This window comes from Delphinus delphis, chromosome 6 (genome assembly GCF_949987515.2).
Source record: "Delphinus delphis chromosome 6, mDelDel1.2, whole genome shotgun sequence".
In the NCBI taxonomy this organism is placed as follows: domain Eukaryota; kingdom Metazoa; phylum Chordata; class Mammalia; order Artiodactyla; family Delphinidae; genus Delphinus; species Delphinus delphis.
This window is the reverse complement of record NC_082688.1, coordinates 102,270,240-102,291,188: the sequence shown is the minus strand read 5'-3', so window position 1 is coordinate 102,291,188 and position 20,949 is coordinate 102,270,240. Positions and strand designations below refer to the sequence as shown.

At 38.5% G+C, this 20,949-nt stretch overlaps 1 protein-coding gene across 8 annotated transcripts in view; it reads right to left on the bottom strand.

Moving 5' to 3' along the window:
- Nucleotides 1-20,949, bottom strand: part of CDCA2 (cell division cycle associated 2) — a 49,900-nt gene that overhangs the window by 14,675 nt on the left and 14,276 nt on the right. For 3 of the 8 annotated variants that reach the window (XM_060013577.1, XM_060013578.1, XM_060013580.1), the window contains exons 5-13: nucleotides 20,048-20,198; nucleotides 18,626-18,822; nucleotides 16,781-16,868; nucleotides 11,449-11,711; nucleotides 9,325-9,409; nucleotides 8,615-8,859; nucleotides 4,277-4,355; nucleotides 3,252-3,340; nucleotides 1,808-1,945 (exon numbers count right to left, since the gene is read on the bottom strand). In XM_060013577.1, the coding sequence (XP_059869560.1) occupies nucleotides 1,808-1,945; nucleotides 3,252-3,340; nucleotides 4,277-4,355; nucleotides 8,615-8,859; nucleotides 9,325-9,409; nucleotides 11,449-11,711; nucleotides 16,781-16,868; nucleotides 18,626-18,822; nucleotides 20,048-20,198 (1,335 nt within the window). The remainder of the gene's footprint in view (nucleotides 1-1,807; nucleotides 1,946-3,251; nucleotides 3,341-4,276; nucleotides 4,356-8,614; nucleotides 8,860-9,324; nucleotides 9,410-11,448; nucleotides 11,712-16,780; nucleotides 16,869-18,625; nucleotides 18,823-20,047; nucleotides 20,199-20,949) is intronic. The other 5 variants (XM_060013579.1, XM_060013582.1, XM_060013583.1 and 2 more) reach the window with 5 other exon arrangements.

Sequence of the window (20,949 nt, the reverse complement as noted above, 5' to 3'; positions counted from 1 at the left end):
CCATCTGCTTGTCTTCCAGAAATTCACTGAAGGCTGTTGTCAGTTGCTGAATACCCCTCCTCACCCCCTTCCTCTTCTCATCGCTATTCTAAGCCTATTCCTTCTATTACATCAATTATTTTGGCTCAGTGGGGTCCTGGGAGGGGTTGGGGCAAAACTTAATGGTCAACCCTTCTTGAACTTTCTGGCTATTAGTTTCATGTGAAGAAGTAGGTGGACCTTCTTCATAACAGTGTTTTGTAGAGAGCAGGAAGGAACCCAGTCTCTAATGCCATGATCTAAGACGTATGCATATTTTCAACTGATGTGTATTTTTTTTCAGCAAGAGGATCTTTCAAAGGAGTGTGTGACCTAAAGAAGAAACTGAACCAGGACAACATCCGGTTTCTTCCGGTTCTGCCGACTTGGGGATGTTTGTGCAGTGTTTAAACCAAGTGAGGCAACACTTTTTGGTTCATGAATCAGGAGGGAAATTTGCTGTTTTGGGTGTGTGTGTGCTGGGGTGAAATGGGTAAGTTTGGTTTTGGAAATGTTGAGTTTTGAGATGTTTGCAGGGTGGTCTAAGAAAAGATGCCTAGTAGGTAGTTGAACCTATGTTAACCGATGGGAAAGATTTGGGAGTCGTCAACCGTGCTGCATATGAAACCACCCAGAAAATAAAGCCATTTCGAAAGACAAAGAGTAGAACTCTGGGTAACATAAACATTTAGGAATGGGCAGAAGAAAACAAATCTTTAACAGAGACCACATAGGACAATTCTCAGTTATGTCAAATGCTGTGAACAAGACCTCTAAGGATGCGCTGGATTTTAGTCACTAGGTTATTAAATGCCTTGGAAAAATAATGAAAGTGAAGTGGCAAACTGGTGGCAAAAGAGGCCTGACTTCTAATAGTATCTGAAACAGTGACTCTGTAGCAGCCTCTGTGGGTCTCTCCAGCAACAGTGTTGGATGGGAAAGGGGACAATGGTGCATTAATCCAGGGTGGGAGCAGAATGAAAGGGATGAAGACCCAAGATAATGGACAAGAGTGTTGAAAACAGCTGAAGACAGCTTAGGATGAATAAGGAAACACAGGAAGTTAAAGGATCTCTGAAAGCTGAAGAGTTAATACTAGAAGAGGCATGAGTAAGATGGCATGAGAACACTGGATGGATAGGAGGCTGGGGTCGGAGAGTGGGGGGTCGGAGAGTGGGGGGACACATAAATGTGTATTATTAAAACTGGGAAGGTCTTGGATACCAACAAGCTGTAGGGTATGGCAGGGGACGGTCCAGCTCAGTGAAGCGAGGGCAACACCAGGACCTGGGTCAAGGTGCTAGATCTGCTATCCGCAAAGAGGCGGTGACGTCATGAGCCGGCACAGGCCTCTGAGTGTGGAGGAAGACAGAGCTAGTTTCTAAATTCTTCCTGCAATACGGGGAGAACATCCAACCAGCCACTGGCAGTAGCAAAGTCAAACAAGAGGCAGATGGCACATGCATCCCTAAGAAATCAGAGGATTCCCCAAAGAGGGTGAGGTTAGATTAGATCAGATTCGAAGATAAGAATCAATTCCACATTTGAGTGCCCATGATTCCCTGTGCTGGGTGTATGTAACCCAATGAAGAAAATGCAAAAATGGCCCTCGGGTAATTCATAATTGAGTATATAATCTCTTATGGCCCTTTCGATTCTATGATAAGATGATTTTAATACTCTTGGTCCAAGGCCAACTAGGAAAAATTTTGTTTCTGGGTTTTCCTAACCATACAACAAAGAAATGCACCACTTCTACTCTTTATTACATCTTTAAACACACACTCACCTGATTCTTTCTAGGAAGTGCTCTGTCTGCGCGATTGCTTTCTTGAGACTTCCTCCTATTAATTTTCTTTTCTTTATAAGGCTGAGCTTCTGTATTAAATAAGTTGCAAACACTCTCTTCTGAAAAACTGATCAACTGCTATAAAGAAAATTAAAAGCAGGGCTACCATAAAACAGTCAGTTACATTTTCATGAGTGTCTCTCACATTTCTTTTCCCTTCCCTGCGGATTCTACCATTTTACATCCCATTTCCGCTTAATTCACAAATTCCATTAGAAGTATTTTAACCAAGTCACATTCAAAAGAGGGAAATAGTAATTTCTGATTTCTGATCAAACTTTGACCCAGAAGCATATGCACTCTGTCCTACTATTTTATGGAAGAGAAAAAAACAACTTAAGAATCGTTGTTTTAGGTGCAAACTATTATATATAGGATGGATAAACAACAAGGTCCTACTGTATAGCACAGGCAACTATATTCAATATCCTGAGATCAACCATAATGGAAAAGAATATGAAAAAAATATACATATATATAACTGAACCACTTTGCTGCACATTGTAAATCAACTATAGTTCAATAAAATTTTTGAAAATAAAAAATAAAAAAGAATCACTGTCTTATTCATTCATCAAATATTTATTGAACATCTACAATGTAGCACCTAACTACTGATGGGTTATAGGGGGAAAAATCATGAACCGTCAGATTATCTAAGTTTGACTTCTGGGTTTACCATCAACAGTATCAGTGAAAAAAATATCAGTATGCTATATGTTTATGCACTGTGATGCTATAGATAAAAATCCAAGTTCATCTAATTCAATAAAATCGCAAAAGACATGCATTCGATGGAGTTATGCTCACACTGAAGACAACTGAAGGTAGTTTTTGAAAAAGTTATATTTATGGCACTTTCTGACTGTTAATACATGTGACTCTGGAGAACAAATGTATGGACATCAAGGGGGGAAAGCCGGTGGGTGGTGGTGGAGGGGGTTGGGATGAATTGGGAGATTGGGATTGACATATATACACTAATATGTATAAAATAGATAACTAATAAGAACCTGCTGTATAAAAAAGTAAAATTAAATTTAAAAATTAAAAAAAAAACATGCAACTCTTCTCCACTTTGCACTTGGATATAACTCATAAAACCACACAGATCCCAAATAAACTTTCTAAACAGACTACCTTCCACATGAACACACACTCTGAAAGCACCTCGTTTATTGTATTTTTCTTCTAACAGGATTAATTAAAATCAAATCAGGAAAACAGCATTATCCTGGCTTACATGATAGGTAGGATATGGTATTAGTTCTTAACACATTGATTAAACCAAGATTTAACTGATAAAGCATTTGATCATGAAAACAGAGAAAAATCTAGTGCAAGATTTAAAAACAGATACATTGTGCCAAATACAAACACTTACACTTCTTCTGTTAGAGGTCCGCGTTGCTCTACCAACTTTACAGGAGGCTATTTTCTCGTGGTTATTTGAAGAGGCAAAGGTATCAGTGCCTGATGAGCAAGACACAGCAAAATTAGGGTAGCTAACAAAAAGCTGTAAGACCCATCATCTATTGGACACACTGGATGCTCTTTTGGATACCAATTTTGCTTTTAGTATCCTACCATATCTGAACATATTACCAGGAGAAATAAATTTTGAGATTTCAAAAACATTTTTAAAAACATGAAAATACTTTAATTTCACAAAGTTCAAAAAATTTTAATTTGGTCACTTTGAACGGTATAAATAAAAGGCAGTATAACCTGTCAAAGAGCATAAGCTTTGGAAGATGACAGGCTATACTTCCAATTTAGCTCTAACTTAACACTCCATGTCTTGGATTCTGTGCTAATGAGCTTGGTTTGTGTCCTAGAGCCAACAAGATGTGTTGGTGATCCATTAAAGGATTTCGACCAGGGGAGAGACGTGAATAATGGTTCCATTTCAAGTGCTTTGCCCGTGACATTTGCTGGCCAAGTCCTGGTTTGTCAGGAAAGCACAGAGAGATCTTTGTTGCCTTGTCATGATCATAAAAAAAACTAGAGACCTCAGAAAGTACATATGCACAAAATGCCATGTTGATGTTGATGAACAATTTTGTGTAATCAAAAATGACGCTTAGGATTCATATCATTTCAATTGTGCAACCTGAAAAGGAGCCTACTGTCAGTCCTTAAGTGTTGAGAGGGCAACTCCACTACTTGCAGTGACTTGAAAAATGCGGCTACCCATCAGAGGAAGTTAAATGTGGGTGATTATAAAGTATGGACTTGGGATGGAAAGGGATGGATAAGAGACTTCTTGTAAGCTTTTCTACACGATTTGAGTTTTTGAAAAATCAAGTACGATCATAATAAAAATAAAAATTTTAAAATAAGGTGATTTTCATATATACACATATTTAAAATGACATTTATGATTTTTAGATAAGCCAAAGTTACTACCTGAAAGAGTCTCAGAGATTGAAGACTTACTAAGAGGACTGAGACCTGCAAATGATACCTGAAGAGGTTCTATGTTTTCCTAAACAAAGAAAAAAGTAGAAATTAGATATCTTTAAATCCAGTGGACATAGAAATAATGTGCCCATAAGAAAATAATACGTACTTATTTTTGTAGGAGGAACTGTAATAAGCATGAAGATGGGAAATAAAAGATTAACCAAAAAAAGAGCAAAAACAAGATACTGGATAGAAAAATAAATGTTTTATAATATTTACCAATCGTATTTAAGGAAACCATGCTCACTAACTACAACCCACCAAAATAACAATTAAAAATATAATAATAATTTTTAAAAAGTGAAAGTAGTCATGATGATCCACTGATAAGTTACTTTTTGGCTTATTTAAAATCCCATATCCTAACGCCAGTAAAGTAAGAAAATTCATTAATAAACACAACCAAACATTACAGTATTATTCAGGAGACCTTAAGGGTAAATATAAATGCAGAAGTCAAATCTTTTCTTTCCCCCAGCCAGTATAATGGTAGCTGTTAATTTTTCATAGATAAGATCTGTCAGGTTGAAAAAATTATTTTTTCTCACCAATTTGCTCAGAGTTTTTAATCTGAAATGAATGCTGGATTTTGTCAGATGCTTTTTCTCCATCTGCTGAGATGACCATAGAGTTTTTCTGTTTTACTCTGTTAATATGGTGAACTCTGCAGACTGGCTTTCAAATAAACCAACCTTGCATTTTGGGGGTAAAATCTCACTTGGTCATAATGTATTTATTCTCTTTTTAGTTAGTATGTTAGTATGTTTGTGAGGATACTGGACTGTAGTTTTCTTCTCTCATAATGTCTGATTATGGTATCAGGCTACTGCTGACATTGATGAGTTGGGAAGCATTCCCAACTCAATTTGTTTGGAAGAATGTATGCAGAATTAGTATTGTATCTTCCTTAAATGTTTGGTAGAATTCATTAGTAAAATCATCTGCACATGCAGTTTTCTTTGTGAGAAGGTTACAATTTAAATTTCCTTAGTTGATATAGAGCTAACGAGACCACCTATTTCTTCTTGAGTGAGATTGATAGCTTGTGTCTTTCAAGGAACGTAGCTTAAGTTGTTGAATTTATTGGCATAAAATAAAGTTGTTCATAATATTCTTTTATGATCCTTTTAGTATTATTAAGATATGTAATTATGTCACCTCCCTTATTCCGTATATTGCTAATGAGTATCCTCTCCTTTTGTCCTGAACAGTCTGATTAGAAGTTTACTATTATTTTCTGCAGCAAAACCTTCTGATTTCAATGATTTGTCTCTATTGTTTTTCTGTTTTCTATTTCATTGATTTCTACACTTATCTTTATTACTTTCTTTCCTCTTCTTAGTTTGGTTTCAATTTGCTTTTCTTTTTCTAGTCTCTTAAAGTGGAAGCTGAGATCATTAATTGGAGACCTCTATTATTTTCAAATACAGGCATTAATTTTTAGAAATTTTCCTCTAAGCACTGCTTTACCTGCATCCCACACATCTTTTGTTACTTTATAGTGGCTTAGGGTTTACAGCACACATCTTTTAACTTAGTCCACTTTGTTTATAGCCTAAGAACCCCTCCCAACCTTTATGCCATGTTAATTTGGTTGTATATTTTACTTACCTAGGTTATAAACCAAACAAAATATTGTTGTTACTCTTGCTTTGAATAATTATCCTTTATGGAGACTAATTAAAAAGAAGTCTGTTACATTTGCCCACATACTTAGCATTTTCAGTGCTCTTCATTCCTCTGTGTAGATGCAGATTTTCCTGCAGAACTATTTTCCTTCTGACTAAAGGGCTTCCTTTTCAACACTTCGTCTAATGCCAACCTGTTATGGTAATGAATTATTTCAACTTTTGTTATGTCTGAAAAAGCCTTTATTTCCACCTTTTCTTTTGAAAGATGGTCTCACTAGATAGAGAATTCTAGTTTGACAGGTTATTTTTGGTTTTTTGCTCCAAGTAGTTAAATACATCTTTAAAAGATGTTGCTGCACTGCCTTCTGGCTCGCTCGCATAGTTTCCAACCAGAAATCTGCTGCCTCTTATATTTGTTCTTCTTATGTCACATGTCTTTTTCTCTCTGGCTCCTTTTAGGCCATTCATTGTTGATTTTAAGCTTTGTGTATTTTTCTTTATGTTTCTTGTGCTGGGAATATGTTGAACTTTAGGATCAGTGGGTTAATAATTCTATCAAATTTGGACATTTTTCAGCCATTATTTTGCAAATATTTTTTTCCTGTTCCTTCCAATCTCTCCTCTCCTTTGGGAACCCTAATTACAAGCACTTTATACCACCTGAAGTTGTCCCAGATCACGAATTGTCTGCTCATTCTTGTTCAGTCTTTTTCCTGTGTGTCATTGAGAATAATTTCTATCGCTACATCTTCGAATTCACTAATCTTTTCTCTTGCAGTCTCTAATACGCTATTAATCTCATCCAACATATTTTTATTCCTGGAGATTATAATGTACAGAGTTTGATTTGGGTCTTTTCTTTATCTTCCATGTTCTTAAGAAGCTCAATCCTTTCTCACATTCTTGAACATATACGAAATATAGTTAAAATAACTCTTTCAATGTCTCTCTAGAAATTCTATCATATGTGTCATTTCTGAGTCTATTTCTATTGACTGATTTTTCTCTTCATTATGGGGCATCTTTTCCTACACAAGTATTAATTTCTAATTGAATGCCAGACATTTTGAGTTTAACATTATTTGTTGCTAGATTGTTTTGTTTTGGTTTGGTGGGAAGGATAAAACCATTTTATTGAGGGCCTTCAGAGGAGGGTTGAAGGGCTGGGAGGACAATGAGATCTGATGCCTTGGCCTCCCTGGGATCTCCCCACCTTTACAGCTGCCAAAAGCTGTTTTGATATTCTTGAGGTTCATTATGCAACGCAGTTACATGGGTATAAGTTAGATCCTTTCAAGACTTGCTTTTAGGCTTTGCCAGGCTTTTAGTTTAATTCTGCTCCACTAATGAAGCAATACTCTTCTGAGTACCTGACACCCTCTGAATTACAAGGTTTTTCTACATGAGTTGGTGGGAACACAATTCCTGCCCTGTGTGAGCTCTAGGCATTTCCCTCTGCTCCATTTGGGCAGTTCCTCCCTGGCCTGGGGCAGTTTACTCACAAGGATGTGTTGACCAGCACTCAGCTAGAGACTTGACGAGACCCTTTGCAGATCTCCAGAATTCTCTCTCTCTGCAGGTCTCTTCTCTCTGGTATTTTACCCTGTGAACTCCAGCTTCCTTCACTTTTCCAGACCCCAAATCCATCTTCTCAACTCATGGAGACTGCCAGGCTCCACCAAGGTATCCCCTCCCTGTGCTGCAGCCTGGAAATTCAGCCCAGGCAGTAAGTTGGGGCTCTCGTAAGGCTTACCTCATTTGTTACCTGCCTCAGAGATTACTGTCTGTGCTTCCAGACAGTCAATGCCGGTGAACCACTGTTTCATATCTTTTTCTCTGGCTTTTTAGTTGTTTCTCATGGCAATGTAAATTAGGTCCCTCTTATTCCATCTTGGCCAAAAGCAGAATATTCTTATTTCAAAGTATAACAGCAAGAGAGAGATTGAATGATGGCCCCAATACAAAAATGGGTAAGTAAAACTAATAGGCAGTTCTCAAGAAATTCAAATAGCCTATAAACATGTGAAAATGTTCAAACCTCACTAACAAACAATATTTTCCAGTCATCTTTTTCTCCTATTAAGCTATTTTTAAAAAAAGTACCATTAAAACCCAGGGTTTACAAAGGTATAATAAATTAGATCATTTATAGTGCTGTGAGTTCAAATTAGTACATACTTTCTGAATAATTTAGCAGTATGTATCAAAAAGTTCAAAAAATGTTCATATTCCTTAATCCAGTAATCCCACCTGCAGAAATTCATCTTAGGAGGAAGAACAATTTATACTTATAATATATCAATCCTAAGATTGCTGCTCTTTCAACATTTTAACACCTCTGAAATCTGAGTACATGGTGTGTATCACAGTTTAACTTTCAGCCTTTTTTCTTAGTGATAGATAAAACAATGGCACATCTTACAATCAATAGCAGTTAGGTTTCAGAAAATACGCTATGTACAAGGAGTCATGGAAGTATTGTTTTTAATAGGAGAAAACTGGTAATCACCTAGCTAGAAAATGCATTAATTTGTACCACGACACGTTGCTCAGTCCATCTCATGATATCAAAGCACAATTATTGCTCATGCAAAATAGGTGAGGTCTGATGAAAATGTAAACAAGATTGTTCCACACTTTTCACACTTACAAGATTCTCTCCCTTGTCATCAAAATTTGGTTGAAGTAACCCCTCAGGAGCTGGGGACTGTTCAAGTAGCAGGGGACTGAGGGTACTTAAATCCTTTTTACGAACCGGTGTTTCTCCTTTACGCAACGGAGTGTTTGCTGGCAAAGATTCATCAAACACTTCAGGGCTTAGGTCCTCTCCGAAAGTAACTCTCTTCCTCTTCCTCACATTTAGAGAGTCTGGTACTGTACAATTTTCTTGACCTTCTATTAGATAATAAATGGGAATATATTTAAAAACTAAACTACATTTCTTATCTAAAAGACATATCCTAGAATCTTTTCACATGATTGCATCTGGCTATTTGTATAACACAAAACATAGTTTGTACAGAAAAAAAGTTTAAAGTGGAAAAGATAAGCAATATTTCTAATTAAAATATGGTCATGGATTTTAAAGTAAATTCTGCATGCCTGTCTTAAAAGATTACAAAATTGAACATCAATTTCCTTACAAGTTTCACATTAAGCAAAAAGGGATAGATGACATGGGTGGAACCAATTCTGAAACTTCAACAGAGGGTCCATCCCTCCCAACTCTTCTTCATTCCCATGTAATTTCAGAAGCATCAGGCGTTAGTAGATCATTGAAAATACTACATACTACCTCAGGTTTTTTTCATAACAAGCAAATGATATCTTCAGGCTTCAAAATAAATCTGAATTTCTTACCTGCTTTTCGTTCTTTGCAACAGTTTGCAAGATTTAAGATTAAGCTTGGATGAGTCCCACCATCACAGAGGTTGTCATGGTGTTCCTAAATAAAATAAACACTGATGAATAATTTTACATATATAAATACATACACACAGACATTAAGAACAACAACTTCAAATTTTTTTCCTGCCAAGGGTAGATACTACATAGTACTGCAGATTACCTTTACTTTCATAGTTGATCTGACTTAAAATGTCATGATATTAGCCACAACGAAAAACTGGGTTCCTTAGCTATCATAATACTTTAGTAAATAGTTTCAGGCCAAAATTAAAGAACAGAAATCCACAATGTGGGCTAAATTCATTCCCTCATTCTTGACCTGGCAAGTGACTTGAAGGAAAATGCGAATGGCCAGAATTACAGTGTACTCTGGATGGTGTCAAACGAGATAGACTATATAAATGGTCTAAAGTATAAGAATTCCACTACAACAAGAAAAAAACAAATATGTACATGGCATAATAGGGTGTTTTGTCTTTTAGACATGGGAACCACACCTTTTATAAGTGTATAAATCTCCAGTCTACGATACTATATTCCTGAGTTAGAACAAGCAAAGAAAGTAGCATTTGTCCTTCTGTGCTTCTCCAGAAGATTATAGAGTAAGCAAGCTGGTGAGGAAAGGACAATGTGAATCCTGAAGAACAGGAGGGGCAAGCCCAAACACAGGGCCACTGGAGCAAACTGGGCGAAAGCCGGGGCTGTGGGTGGCTGAGAGGCACCTCCAAATCACCATCTGTTTGTCCCGTCTCATCCTAAGCCCTGACCAGCCCTTGTTCTCTAGAGCTGGTCATTTTCTCCAGCACACCCATCCCAAGAGCAGCCCCTTCTCTAAGAAACAGTCCTGCCCTAAACAAACCTCCTTCATCAAGCATCTCCTGAGACTCAGCTTCATTTTCCCAACCAGGAAAATGCTCACATCTGTATTTGTGAAATAAGTGAACTTATACAACAAAGTTCATGTTAACGTTTAGATTTACTTTTCATTATTACCATGAAAGTTATCCAACAACTCAAACAGAATACACTTGCAAGCTTTGGGCAGCTGAGCAAGAAGACCATTAGTTGTGAAAGTCTTCATATGATTTTAGTGGCAGGACTTGATGTTTCTGCTACATTAACACTGTTAATTGATAAGAGTTACACAGATCATTAAGACGCTAAGTCTCTTCTTTGAGGAGAAGATAAAACAAATAAAAGATAAAAATGAGCAGTGCTGTATAGAAACCCAAATCAAGCTCTTTAACCAGAAAAATTGTTAAAACATTTAAAAATAACAACTGACCATATATCCATGTAGATAGAAGGTAGTCTAGTTCACTTTGGCTTTAAAGACAGATTTATAGGTATAGCTGTATGGTCAAGAACAACAACAACAACAAAATGTGTAATTCTCATTTGCCAGGCACTGGTGCTAACTGCACATTATTATCCTACTTTATGCTCAAATTACCCTGTAAGGAAGTTACTAATATTGTCCTTTTATAGATAAGGAAACCAGGGTACAAAAAGGTTAACTAATCTACCTAGTTCTTAAACTTCAGCGTCAGCGAATGAAACCGGGCACTGTGACCCCAGAGCCGTCCTCTCAACCTCTCAGAGTGTTTACAGCCTGTCATGGATGTTTAACATCAGATTCGTCTGGGTTCATTTAACAACTTCAAGCCTGAGTTTATGTAAAATGGGGCTAATACCTTTCTTGGATACTGCTGCTGCACGTACATCATATATTCCAGAACCTTCACTGGAAGTACTCAATAAATGCCAGCTAGCTCCCATCAACCTACTCTCTTCTCATACTAGCTCAACTTAAAGATGCTCGCCTGTAAGAGGTATCTTGAAAAGCAGACATTTTTGGTGGAAATAATTAACAAACTCACACATTAATAACTTACGAAACTCTTATAAAATATGGTCTACCTATATTAAATTCAACATACTATATTCCAAACTGAGTTAAAAAAAAAAAAAGACATTTCCTGTTAGGCCAGTATTACATAACATTTCAGAGGTATTTCCTTGAACCAAAATGAATTTTTATTCAACTTGCTTTAGGAAATGTAGCTCTATACTGACCTGCAGGCTGTCTAGACACAGCTTTGCAGAAGGTTTCTTCAGCACAGAACGAAGTACAAAGGTCTCAGAGGATGGAATGTCCCTCTGGCACAGTGGAGTAACCAGTGACCTGGCTTCAGGAGCCATGTCTGTACTCACTTCTGTAAATTTGTCAACTGAAACCGCATCACTGGATCTTTTGCCCTCTACAGAGTCAGCGACCTGGATTCCTTCAACACAGAGGTGTAAACGTGAGAGGTGGCAGACATCTGAGTCAGTCTGTTCTACAACAAAAGTGGTAAGTATTTACAAAAGGAATAACAACCTTTTCAGAAATTCAACCCTAAGATATCCTGCTTGAGGAGTAGCATCTGGGATTTCACTTGGAGACATAAAACAAAGAGAAGCGGCACTGGCCACAGATTTTATTTCAAATCTGACCACTGAGGGCAACAGTGAGTAAGGTGTCTTGGCTCCACGGAAATCTAAGAAGGCCCCCAGGGCTCAACTAGTAACTGTTACTCTGCTTCCGCTCACGACACCTATGGTCTGCACCATGAAACTAACTTGAGCCAGACAACGAATCATGACTGATTTTATTGGTGGAGTCAGAGGCATTTTCAGCACGCAAGGGTACTGGGAGGGAAAGGACAGAATGCTGAGGAGAACGACTATCAGATAAAAAAATGAACATGTTGTATGTGCCCCCAAGCAAGGCAAGGCTCCCCCCTGCAAATTCTCACAAGAGAGCATTGCCTGATGATTGACATTTAACAAATATATACTGGGCGCTTAAGGTGTGACAGGCACTTTGCGAGAGATATAAACACCACAGATAAAGCCCCCATGGCCTCAGAGGACAAACAGACAACATAAAATATAGTAACTGGGGGGCACAGAGGGAAGGAGGTAGCTGTGCCCGTGTAAAAGGGTAGCGTGAGGGACCATGTGATGGGACTGCGATATATCTTGACTGTAGTGTGGTTATGTGAGTCTACACCTGTGATAAAATCATGGAACCAAATATACACACAAACGTGTACACGCAACACTGGTGAAATCTGACCAAAGAGGTCAGTGGATTGTACCAGTGTTGATTTCCTGGTCGCGCACTGTATTACAGTTATGCAAGATGTTACCACTGGGGAAACTGGGGGAAGGGTGGACAGGCTTTCTTCCTATGGATTCATTCTTACACCTGCATGTGAATCTACAGGCATCTTAATATAAAAATTAAAGAAATGTACATATAATAACAAGCGGTAACCCATGCCATTAAGGAGAATAATGCAGAGATAGGGTTAGGGTATGGGAGGGGTGGAGGTGAGTTCAAGGACAGCCTGCTGAGCAGGCACCTGAACACAGTGAGGAAGCGAGCCGCACGTGTGTCTAGGGAAGATTATACATACGCTCAAAGCCAAGTGCAAAGACCAGTGACAGGAGTGCCCCTGGCGTATAAGAGGTGGGGCAAGGCCAGAGTGACTGGAACAGAGCCAGCAAGAAGACAGCTAAGCCACAAGCTCAGAGTCAAGGCTAAGGACCAGGTCAGGTGCGGCCTAGTAGGAAGTGGATGGACTGGATTCTATCCTAAGTATGCTGGGAGGCCAGGGAGAGATTCTGAGGGGAGTGACATAGTGTGACTTGCATTTTATTTATTCTTTTTTTGTTGTTTCTGTTTGAAGGGTAACAGGTTTTTTTTTATAGGTGTCAGTATTTAGAGGGGTTATTTTTCTTCCCTCCAGTTTTATTGATACAAGGTGTGCAGCATAATGATCTGACTTCCACGTACCACGAAGTGATGACCACAGTCAATCTAGTGAACATCCACCACCTCATACAGATACAACATGAAATAGAAAACAATTTTCCCTTGTGATGAGAACTCCTAGGATTTGCTCTCTCTTTTTTTTTTTTTTTTTTTTTTTGCGGTACGCGGGCCTCTCACTGCTGTGGCCTCTCCCGTTGCGGAGCACAGGCTCCGGACGTGCAGGCTCAGCGGCCATGGCTCACGGGCCTAGCTGCTCCATGGCATGTGGGATCTTCCCGGACCGGGGCACGAACCCGCGTCCCCCGCATCGGCAGGCCGACTCTCAACCACTGTGCCACCAGGGAAGCCCAGGATTTGCTCTCTTAACAGCTTTCATATATACCATACAGCAGTGTTCATTGTATTTATCATGTTGTACATGACATCCCTAGTACTTATTTATTTTATAACTGGAAGTCTTTACCTTTTACCTGCCTTCCTCCAATTCACCCTTCCCCCTTCCCCGGCCTCTGGTAGCCAGAAATCTGAGCTCTTTTTCTATGTGTGTGTTTGTTTTTGAAGTATCCCACTTTATAAGACCTCTTCCCTCTTCCTAAAGGTGCACCGTCTGAGATATAATAACCTCTGGGGTGCCACCAGATAACCAGCTTAAAATAAAACACTGGAACCAGCACTAGACTCCTTTAATCAAGGCCCTACCGCCTATGGGAGATTTGTCTTTTCCTGTCTTATACAATGTTCCTGCTTAGGGCCTAGAGGGGTGTTAAAATGGGATACGTTGGCCCTTGTTGTGATGTTCCCAAGAAGACAGAGTGTACAGGGAGGTGTTAGGTATGATGACAGTTTTTAATGACCATACTTCATACATTCTATAACCACTGTCAAAGAATATGTCACTCCTAAGACAAAGTCGCATGAGAGTAAAGCAAGAGAATTGGTAAGAATTGCTGAAGGCAAAAGCATCCCATTTCATCCAGGTAACAAACTCATAACCCTGCTCTCTGCCCCATCTATCCATCCATCCATCGCATGATTAAAATTAAGAAGTCAGAGCAGATGTGCACCACAAGAAATGCTGAAGGAAGTTCTTTTTCGGGTTGAAAGGAAATGATACCAGACAGAAACTTAGATCTTCAGCAAGGAATGAAAAGCACCAGAAATGGTACCTATCTAGGTAACTATAAGAGGCTATTTCCAATATACACATATTTCCCAATACACATGGTTGTTTAAACCAAAAAAACCTTATCTTGTGGGGTTTAAAATGAATATAAATATAGTATAGATGACATCTATAGTGTAAAAGGACCATAAAAGACATGGGTGGGAGGAGAGGTAGTAGATCTGTACAGTTTGTAAAGTTTCTGTATTTCACCTGAAGTTGTACAATATTAGCTCTAAGAAGGCTGTGAAAATCTAAGGATGTATATACCACAGTCCTTACAGTAACCATTAAAACAAAAAAAACCAAAAGATGCAATGAGGTATAGTTTAGAAGGTAATGGATAAATAGATTTCTAAAATTTCAAATAAGCCCAATAGACGAGAGGAGGGAAAACAAAAAATAGAACAGAAAATACGTGAAAGAAATGGCAGATTTAGGGGATTCTCTGGTGGTCCAGTGGTTAGGACTTCACACTTTCACTGCTGAGGGAGTGGGTTCAATCCCTGGTCAGGGAACAAAGATTCTGCAAGCCGTGTGGATAAAATTTTTTTTAATGGCAGATTTAAATAAAACCATTTCAATAATGACTTGAAAGGTTAATGCACCAAATATGCCCATTAAAAGGCAGAAATTCTCAGGAATGACAAAAAAGCAAGGGCCAGCTATACATATACAAGAGTTTTACTTAAAGATAAAGACACAGGTATGTTGAAAGTAAACCTAATACCTTATGGTGACTTTCATTCAATACCAACATATTGAATGCTGGTCCCTTTTCACACACTTAAAAACCAAAAAAATCATGTGTAGTGTTTTCTCTAACAAAATATACTTGTTAAATGTTTAGAGATCCTATTCTTTCTTTTTCTATTGAATATAGTTCCCTGTGCTATACAGTAGGACCCTGTTGTTTATCTATTTTATATATAGTACTGCGTATCTGTTAATCCCAAGCTCCTAATTTATCCCTCCCCCCACCCCTTTACACTTTGGTAACCATACATTTGTTTTCTATGACTGTGAATCTTTCGTTTTTGTTAATAAGTTCATTTGTATCAGTTTTTTAGATTCCACATATAAGTGATATTACATGGTATTTGTCTTTCTCTTTCTGACTTTATGATAATCTCTAGGTCCATCCATGTTGCTGCAAATGGCATTATTTCATTCTTTTTTTTTTTTGCGGTACGCGGGCCTCTCACTGTTGTGGCCTCTCCCGTTGTGGAGCACAGGCTCCGGACGCGCAGGCTCAGCAGCCATGGCTCACGGGCCCAGCTGCTCCGTGGCATGTGGGATCTTCCTGGACCGGGGCACGAATCCATGTCCCCTGCCTCGGCCGGCGGACTCTCAACCACTGCGCCACCAGGGAAGCCCTATTTCATTCTTTTTTATGGTTGAGTAATATTTCATTGTATACGTATACCATGTCTTTATCTATTCATCTGTTGATGGACATTGAGGTTGCTTCCATGTCTTGGCTATTATAAATAGTGCTGCTATGAACACTGGGGTGCCTGAATCTTTTCAAATTACAGTTTTTGTGTTTTCTGGATATATGTCCAGGAGTGTCCAGGAGTGCAACTGCTGGATCACATGGTAGCTCTATTTTTTGTTTTTTAAGGAACCTCCATACTGTTCTCCATAGTTGCACCAATTTACATTCCCACCAACAATGTAGGAGGGTTCCCTTTTATCCATACCCTCTCCAGCATTTATTGTTTGTAAACTTTTTGATGATGGCCATTCTGACTGGTGTGAGGTGATACCTCATTGTAGTTTTTTTTTTTTTTTTTGCGGTACGCGGGCCTCTCACTGTCGTGGCCTCTCCCGTTGCGGAGCACAGGCTCCGGATGTGCAGGCTCAGCGGCCATGGCTCACGGGTCTAGCCGCTCCGCGGCATGTGGGATCTTCCCGGACCGGGGCACGAACCCGTGGCCCCTGCATCGGCAGGCGGACTCTCAACCACTGTGCCACCAGGGAAGCCCTCATTGTAGTTTTGATTTGCATTTCTCTACTAATTAGCGATGTTGAACATCTTTTCATGTACCTACTGGCCATCTGTATGTCTTCTTTGGAGAACTGTCTATTTAGGTCTTCTACACATTTTTTGATAGGGTTGTTGTTTTTTTTGATATTGAGCTGCATGAGCTATTGGTATAATCCCATCCTTTGTAATACATTCTATCAGCTTGGAAATATTTCACTAGTTCTTATTGGTAGTAATTCAAAAAAGAAAATGTCATCTCTCACGTAACAAGAATTCTAAAACATTTCTAATATACCATGAGCTCCTAAAATGTAAGGAACAGTTTTAGTTTTCCCAAATGTTAGCACATAGGTAAACCAAGCATAAATGTCTATTGAACAAACATTTCAATGGGTGAATGGGCACATGTACTAAGGAAAAATGAAATACTTACCACTTGAAGCCTCTGTGAGTTCTGAAAGTAGAGGATACTCTCCAGCTAAACATCCAGACTGTAGATTTAAACGAGATTCAGAAAATTTCTTGGAGAAAAATAAGAGTAAAGAAGTATTAAATTTTATTACTTATAGGATTACTGATATTTTTATAAAGATTTGAGTAAGCATTATAGATTATCTGGAAATCTGATATTAAATCAATCAATCCATCGCCTTCATTATCTAGTTAATTCTTAAGGAAGTATATAGGAATCCTATATTAGGAACCTCCAAACATCCTACCCAACAATTTTCAGTTCTCTAGGAAACGTTTATAGGACACATTTTTGCTGTCTTACTGTTTGAAGTCTAGAAAACTATGTTAACTGCTTTCTTTTTTTTCCTCCCTTTTTTTTTTTTTTTTAAGGTTAGTCAAGTGAAGCAGTGGGAGTGAAGAAGGAACAAAGAAATCTGTAACTGGCTGTGATCAATTAATTGTAAACACCACTGCATTCGGACCAGCCAACGCTTTCTTTAAAGAGGAAATTCTCAAAATAAAGAAAAATATAATGACTAATCAAACAACAGAAGGTATCAATAGCTAGAAAAGGAAAACCATCAATGGCCAGGATAGAAAAAGACACTCATATTAATGTAAAAACCACTTGTAAATCATGGTGTATGGCCAAAAATTAATGGAGGTTCTGATAAGAAAAATTATTGTCAGATGATGATTCCATATCTACTAGAATAGAGCAGAGGGAGTGGAGATTATAAGCGACTCTGAGATATACATGAAACCCACGGGGGCCCTGATGGTCAACCTTAATGACCATCAAGCATTTATTAAGCCAGTCCAGATAAGGTCAACAGGACATGTACTGGATCTACATGACAGAGAAGGTGCAGGAAAAAAGCTCCCACTCTACCAGTATTAGGTGTCTTCTCTCACTAAAAAAACAGAAACCTGCTGTATCAAACCAGAACTAAGGGTCGTGCGAGAACTAGATCCCCGTTTACATTTGTGTGAAGGTCAAGGGTCCTCAACAGTATGATTATTATTATTATTATATACATTTTTTTGGCCGCTCCGTGCAGCACGTGGGATCTTAGTTCCCCAACTAGGGATCGAACAAGAGCGCCCTGCAGTGGAAGCGAGGAGTCTTAACCACTGGACCGCCAGGGAGGTCACTTAACAGTATTATTTAGTTCACGTTGGTTATCATCTTTTGATGATGTTGACAGCCTCTAGGTAGTTATAAGGAACAAAAAAATCCCTACAGCTACTTGAACGCAGTGGGGAGAGCAAGGGAGAAATTGCTAAAGGGCACCATGCTTTCCAGCCGGTATTAAACCAGTGAGGGGCAGCAAGGCAGACCTCCAGACCTGAGGGGTAGAGCCCAAGTATCATCCTTGCCTCATTTACCAGTTCTGTGTAAATTAGGTGCTCATATGTCTGTCTCCCCAGCAGACAAAAAGCTGTTCAAGGGCAGGACTGTGACTTTCTCACCATTGGACCATTGGTATCTACAACAATACCTCAAATAATAGAAGACCAGAGGGCTTCATCTTTTCATAAAGTCTTTTTCATATCAAAAGCAGCATGTTAATCAAAACTGTCTCTAATAACCAATAAGCCAACCAACCACAAAAAAAATTTAGCAAGGAGGAAATTTCTCTCTCTCTCTCTCTCTCTCTCTCTCACACACACACACACACACACAATTTAAAACCCAGCTAAAATACCACAATACAATATACATAAGTACTATAATTGCAAAAGGGCCTTGACAGTCAGTCCTAAAAGTGACTAGCCAGAAATCCAAAGCTTCATTTTCCTATGTTTCCAGTAAGTGAATTACCTCAGAGAGATTTGCAGAAGTTTCAACAGCACACTGCCTATCTGTATTGGGAAAAGCAGCAACATTGTGTATCTGGAGACCAAAGGCATCAGTTAGGTTTCCATCAGAGCTGCTCGGAGAGGATATTCTCTGTCGCTTGGATGACAAGTTTGCAGGGAACTCACACTGTTGACATTCACCAAGACTTTCCTGTTTGGCTAGGTACACAAGACAAAATAAAAACAAAACAACACAGGCCTTCAATATTTTATTTTACAGCATCATTTGAAAATTGTGTACATCCTAAGTTTAGTAAAATTTAATGCTTGAGCCTAAATACTTTATCAATGAAAACTCCAGTAGTACATTTTTTATTCCAAAAGGGAAATCTAACTGAAAAGTAAAAGACCATGACTGCTAAAAAGATAAAAATTTAATTATTAGAATTGACTTTTTTCAGACTTTAAAATGTACAAAGATACGCCAAGATACATTTGCAATTTTGATATAGTATCTCATTCTATTTTTAAGTTTAGAATGAAACCTTTTCTTTTGAACATTTTAAAGGATGTGGTTATGTTCTAATATTGGTTCTACTTTGACCGTGTATGATTTTATGAAAAATACAGCCACAGTTCTTCCTAGGTACAAAAAGGGAATTTAATTGTCTACAGAACTTTAGTAATGATGTAAATAAAATATTTAAAAGCTCAGATAAAAACTGAAAAATAGGTAAGTTACAAATGACAAATACAAATGAGTACATCGGAGCAGGTCATGTACTGCAGAGGTAGATGAACTGGATTTGTCTTGAGTAACAACGCCCTGCACCCAAGGAGGTGTTGAAATGTACTTGAAGATAGTTCAAGAAAGCACACAAAACCATTTGGAACCTTAGGGTTATGGTGGTTACAGCAAGACCAAGATTTTGTCTAGTTCTGGTGTTTGAAATGCTTTGCAATTGGAAAATCAAAAGTGACAAAAAAATTACCAAATAAATTACAATCTAAAAGTTATGGTAAAGAATATGGCAGGCTATTAAGATGTCAGGCTGAACATATCTGTTTATAATATCAGAGTTGGGAGTCTGGTATTCATTTAAATGCTTGCCAAACTTAATAATAATCCTCTAAAAAATCAAGGTTTGTGCACTCAAATCTACCATGTGCCCTATTCTAAAGATGAAATGAGCCCACTGGCTTCGACATTATAACACTTAGCCCTTAATTGTGGCCACGTGGATATGTAAGACGTAGGCTCAGGAGTGCTTGATACTATATTTTTTCAAGAGAAACCAGAAATCCAGATTTTTGTGTGAAATGTCCCAAATTTTAAATGGTAGGCCCTATTGAAAAATACAGCTCTACTCAGAAAAGACTGTAGAACTAAATCTTTATACTGAGCATGGTCTGAATAAATACTAAAGCCCTTCTTTCTACTCACTTGAGCCTGTGATCTTGAACTCTCCTTCCGTCTCTGAGAGTTCAGGACAGTCAGTCATTTTCGCGTTTTCCTTTATGGAGTGAAAAGCTGACTGGAAGGCAGATATTTGTTCTCTTAAAGAATGAACATTTCGATACAAAACAGGGCTGCCCTGTTAAAATACAGAAGCACAGAGGACATTATAAATCAAACCAAAGATAGGCTTTTCGAAGAGCAGAGGTAATAAGTTAATAGAGCAGAGCCTCTCCTCCCGTGAACGACACACTCTTAGTCTGAATATTTGGTGTACAGCCATCGTCTTCATTTCTCCTCTCTCCTCCTTAATCTGAGCAAAGAGCAATAGCTACATGGGAAGTATAAATGTGGAGCTATATAGGCTGGCCAGTACTGATACTGACAAGCCCATGGACCAGACAGGAGAAATCTGGAGGAGATAGAAAGCACTTTAAAAGGGCAGCCAGACAAAACACATCCCAATTATTTGAGGGCTTGACAATCTTTAAAAGGATTCTTTCTGGGGGTGGGGGGGAGGGGTGCTTAAGGACGCTCTTTTATAACTGAGAGTCCATAACCTGAGATCGCCTCAGCGAATCAAATGTGAAAGGGAAAGAGGTTCCACACAAAATGTTTGAGAGGCCAGTTTAAGAGACTATATGGATGTTGAGCTGTACGAGTTGTTTACGTATGTTGGATATTAATCCCTTAAAAAATGGGCAGAAGAACTGAACAGACATTTTTCCAAAGAAGAAATGCAGATGGCCAGTAGGCACATGAAAAGATGCTCAACGTCGCTAATCATCAGGGAAATGCAAATCAAAACCACAATGAGATATCACCTCACAACTGTCAGGATGCTATCACCAAAAAGACCACAAATAGGGACTTCCCTGGTGGTCCAGTGG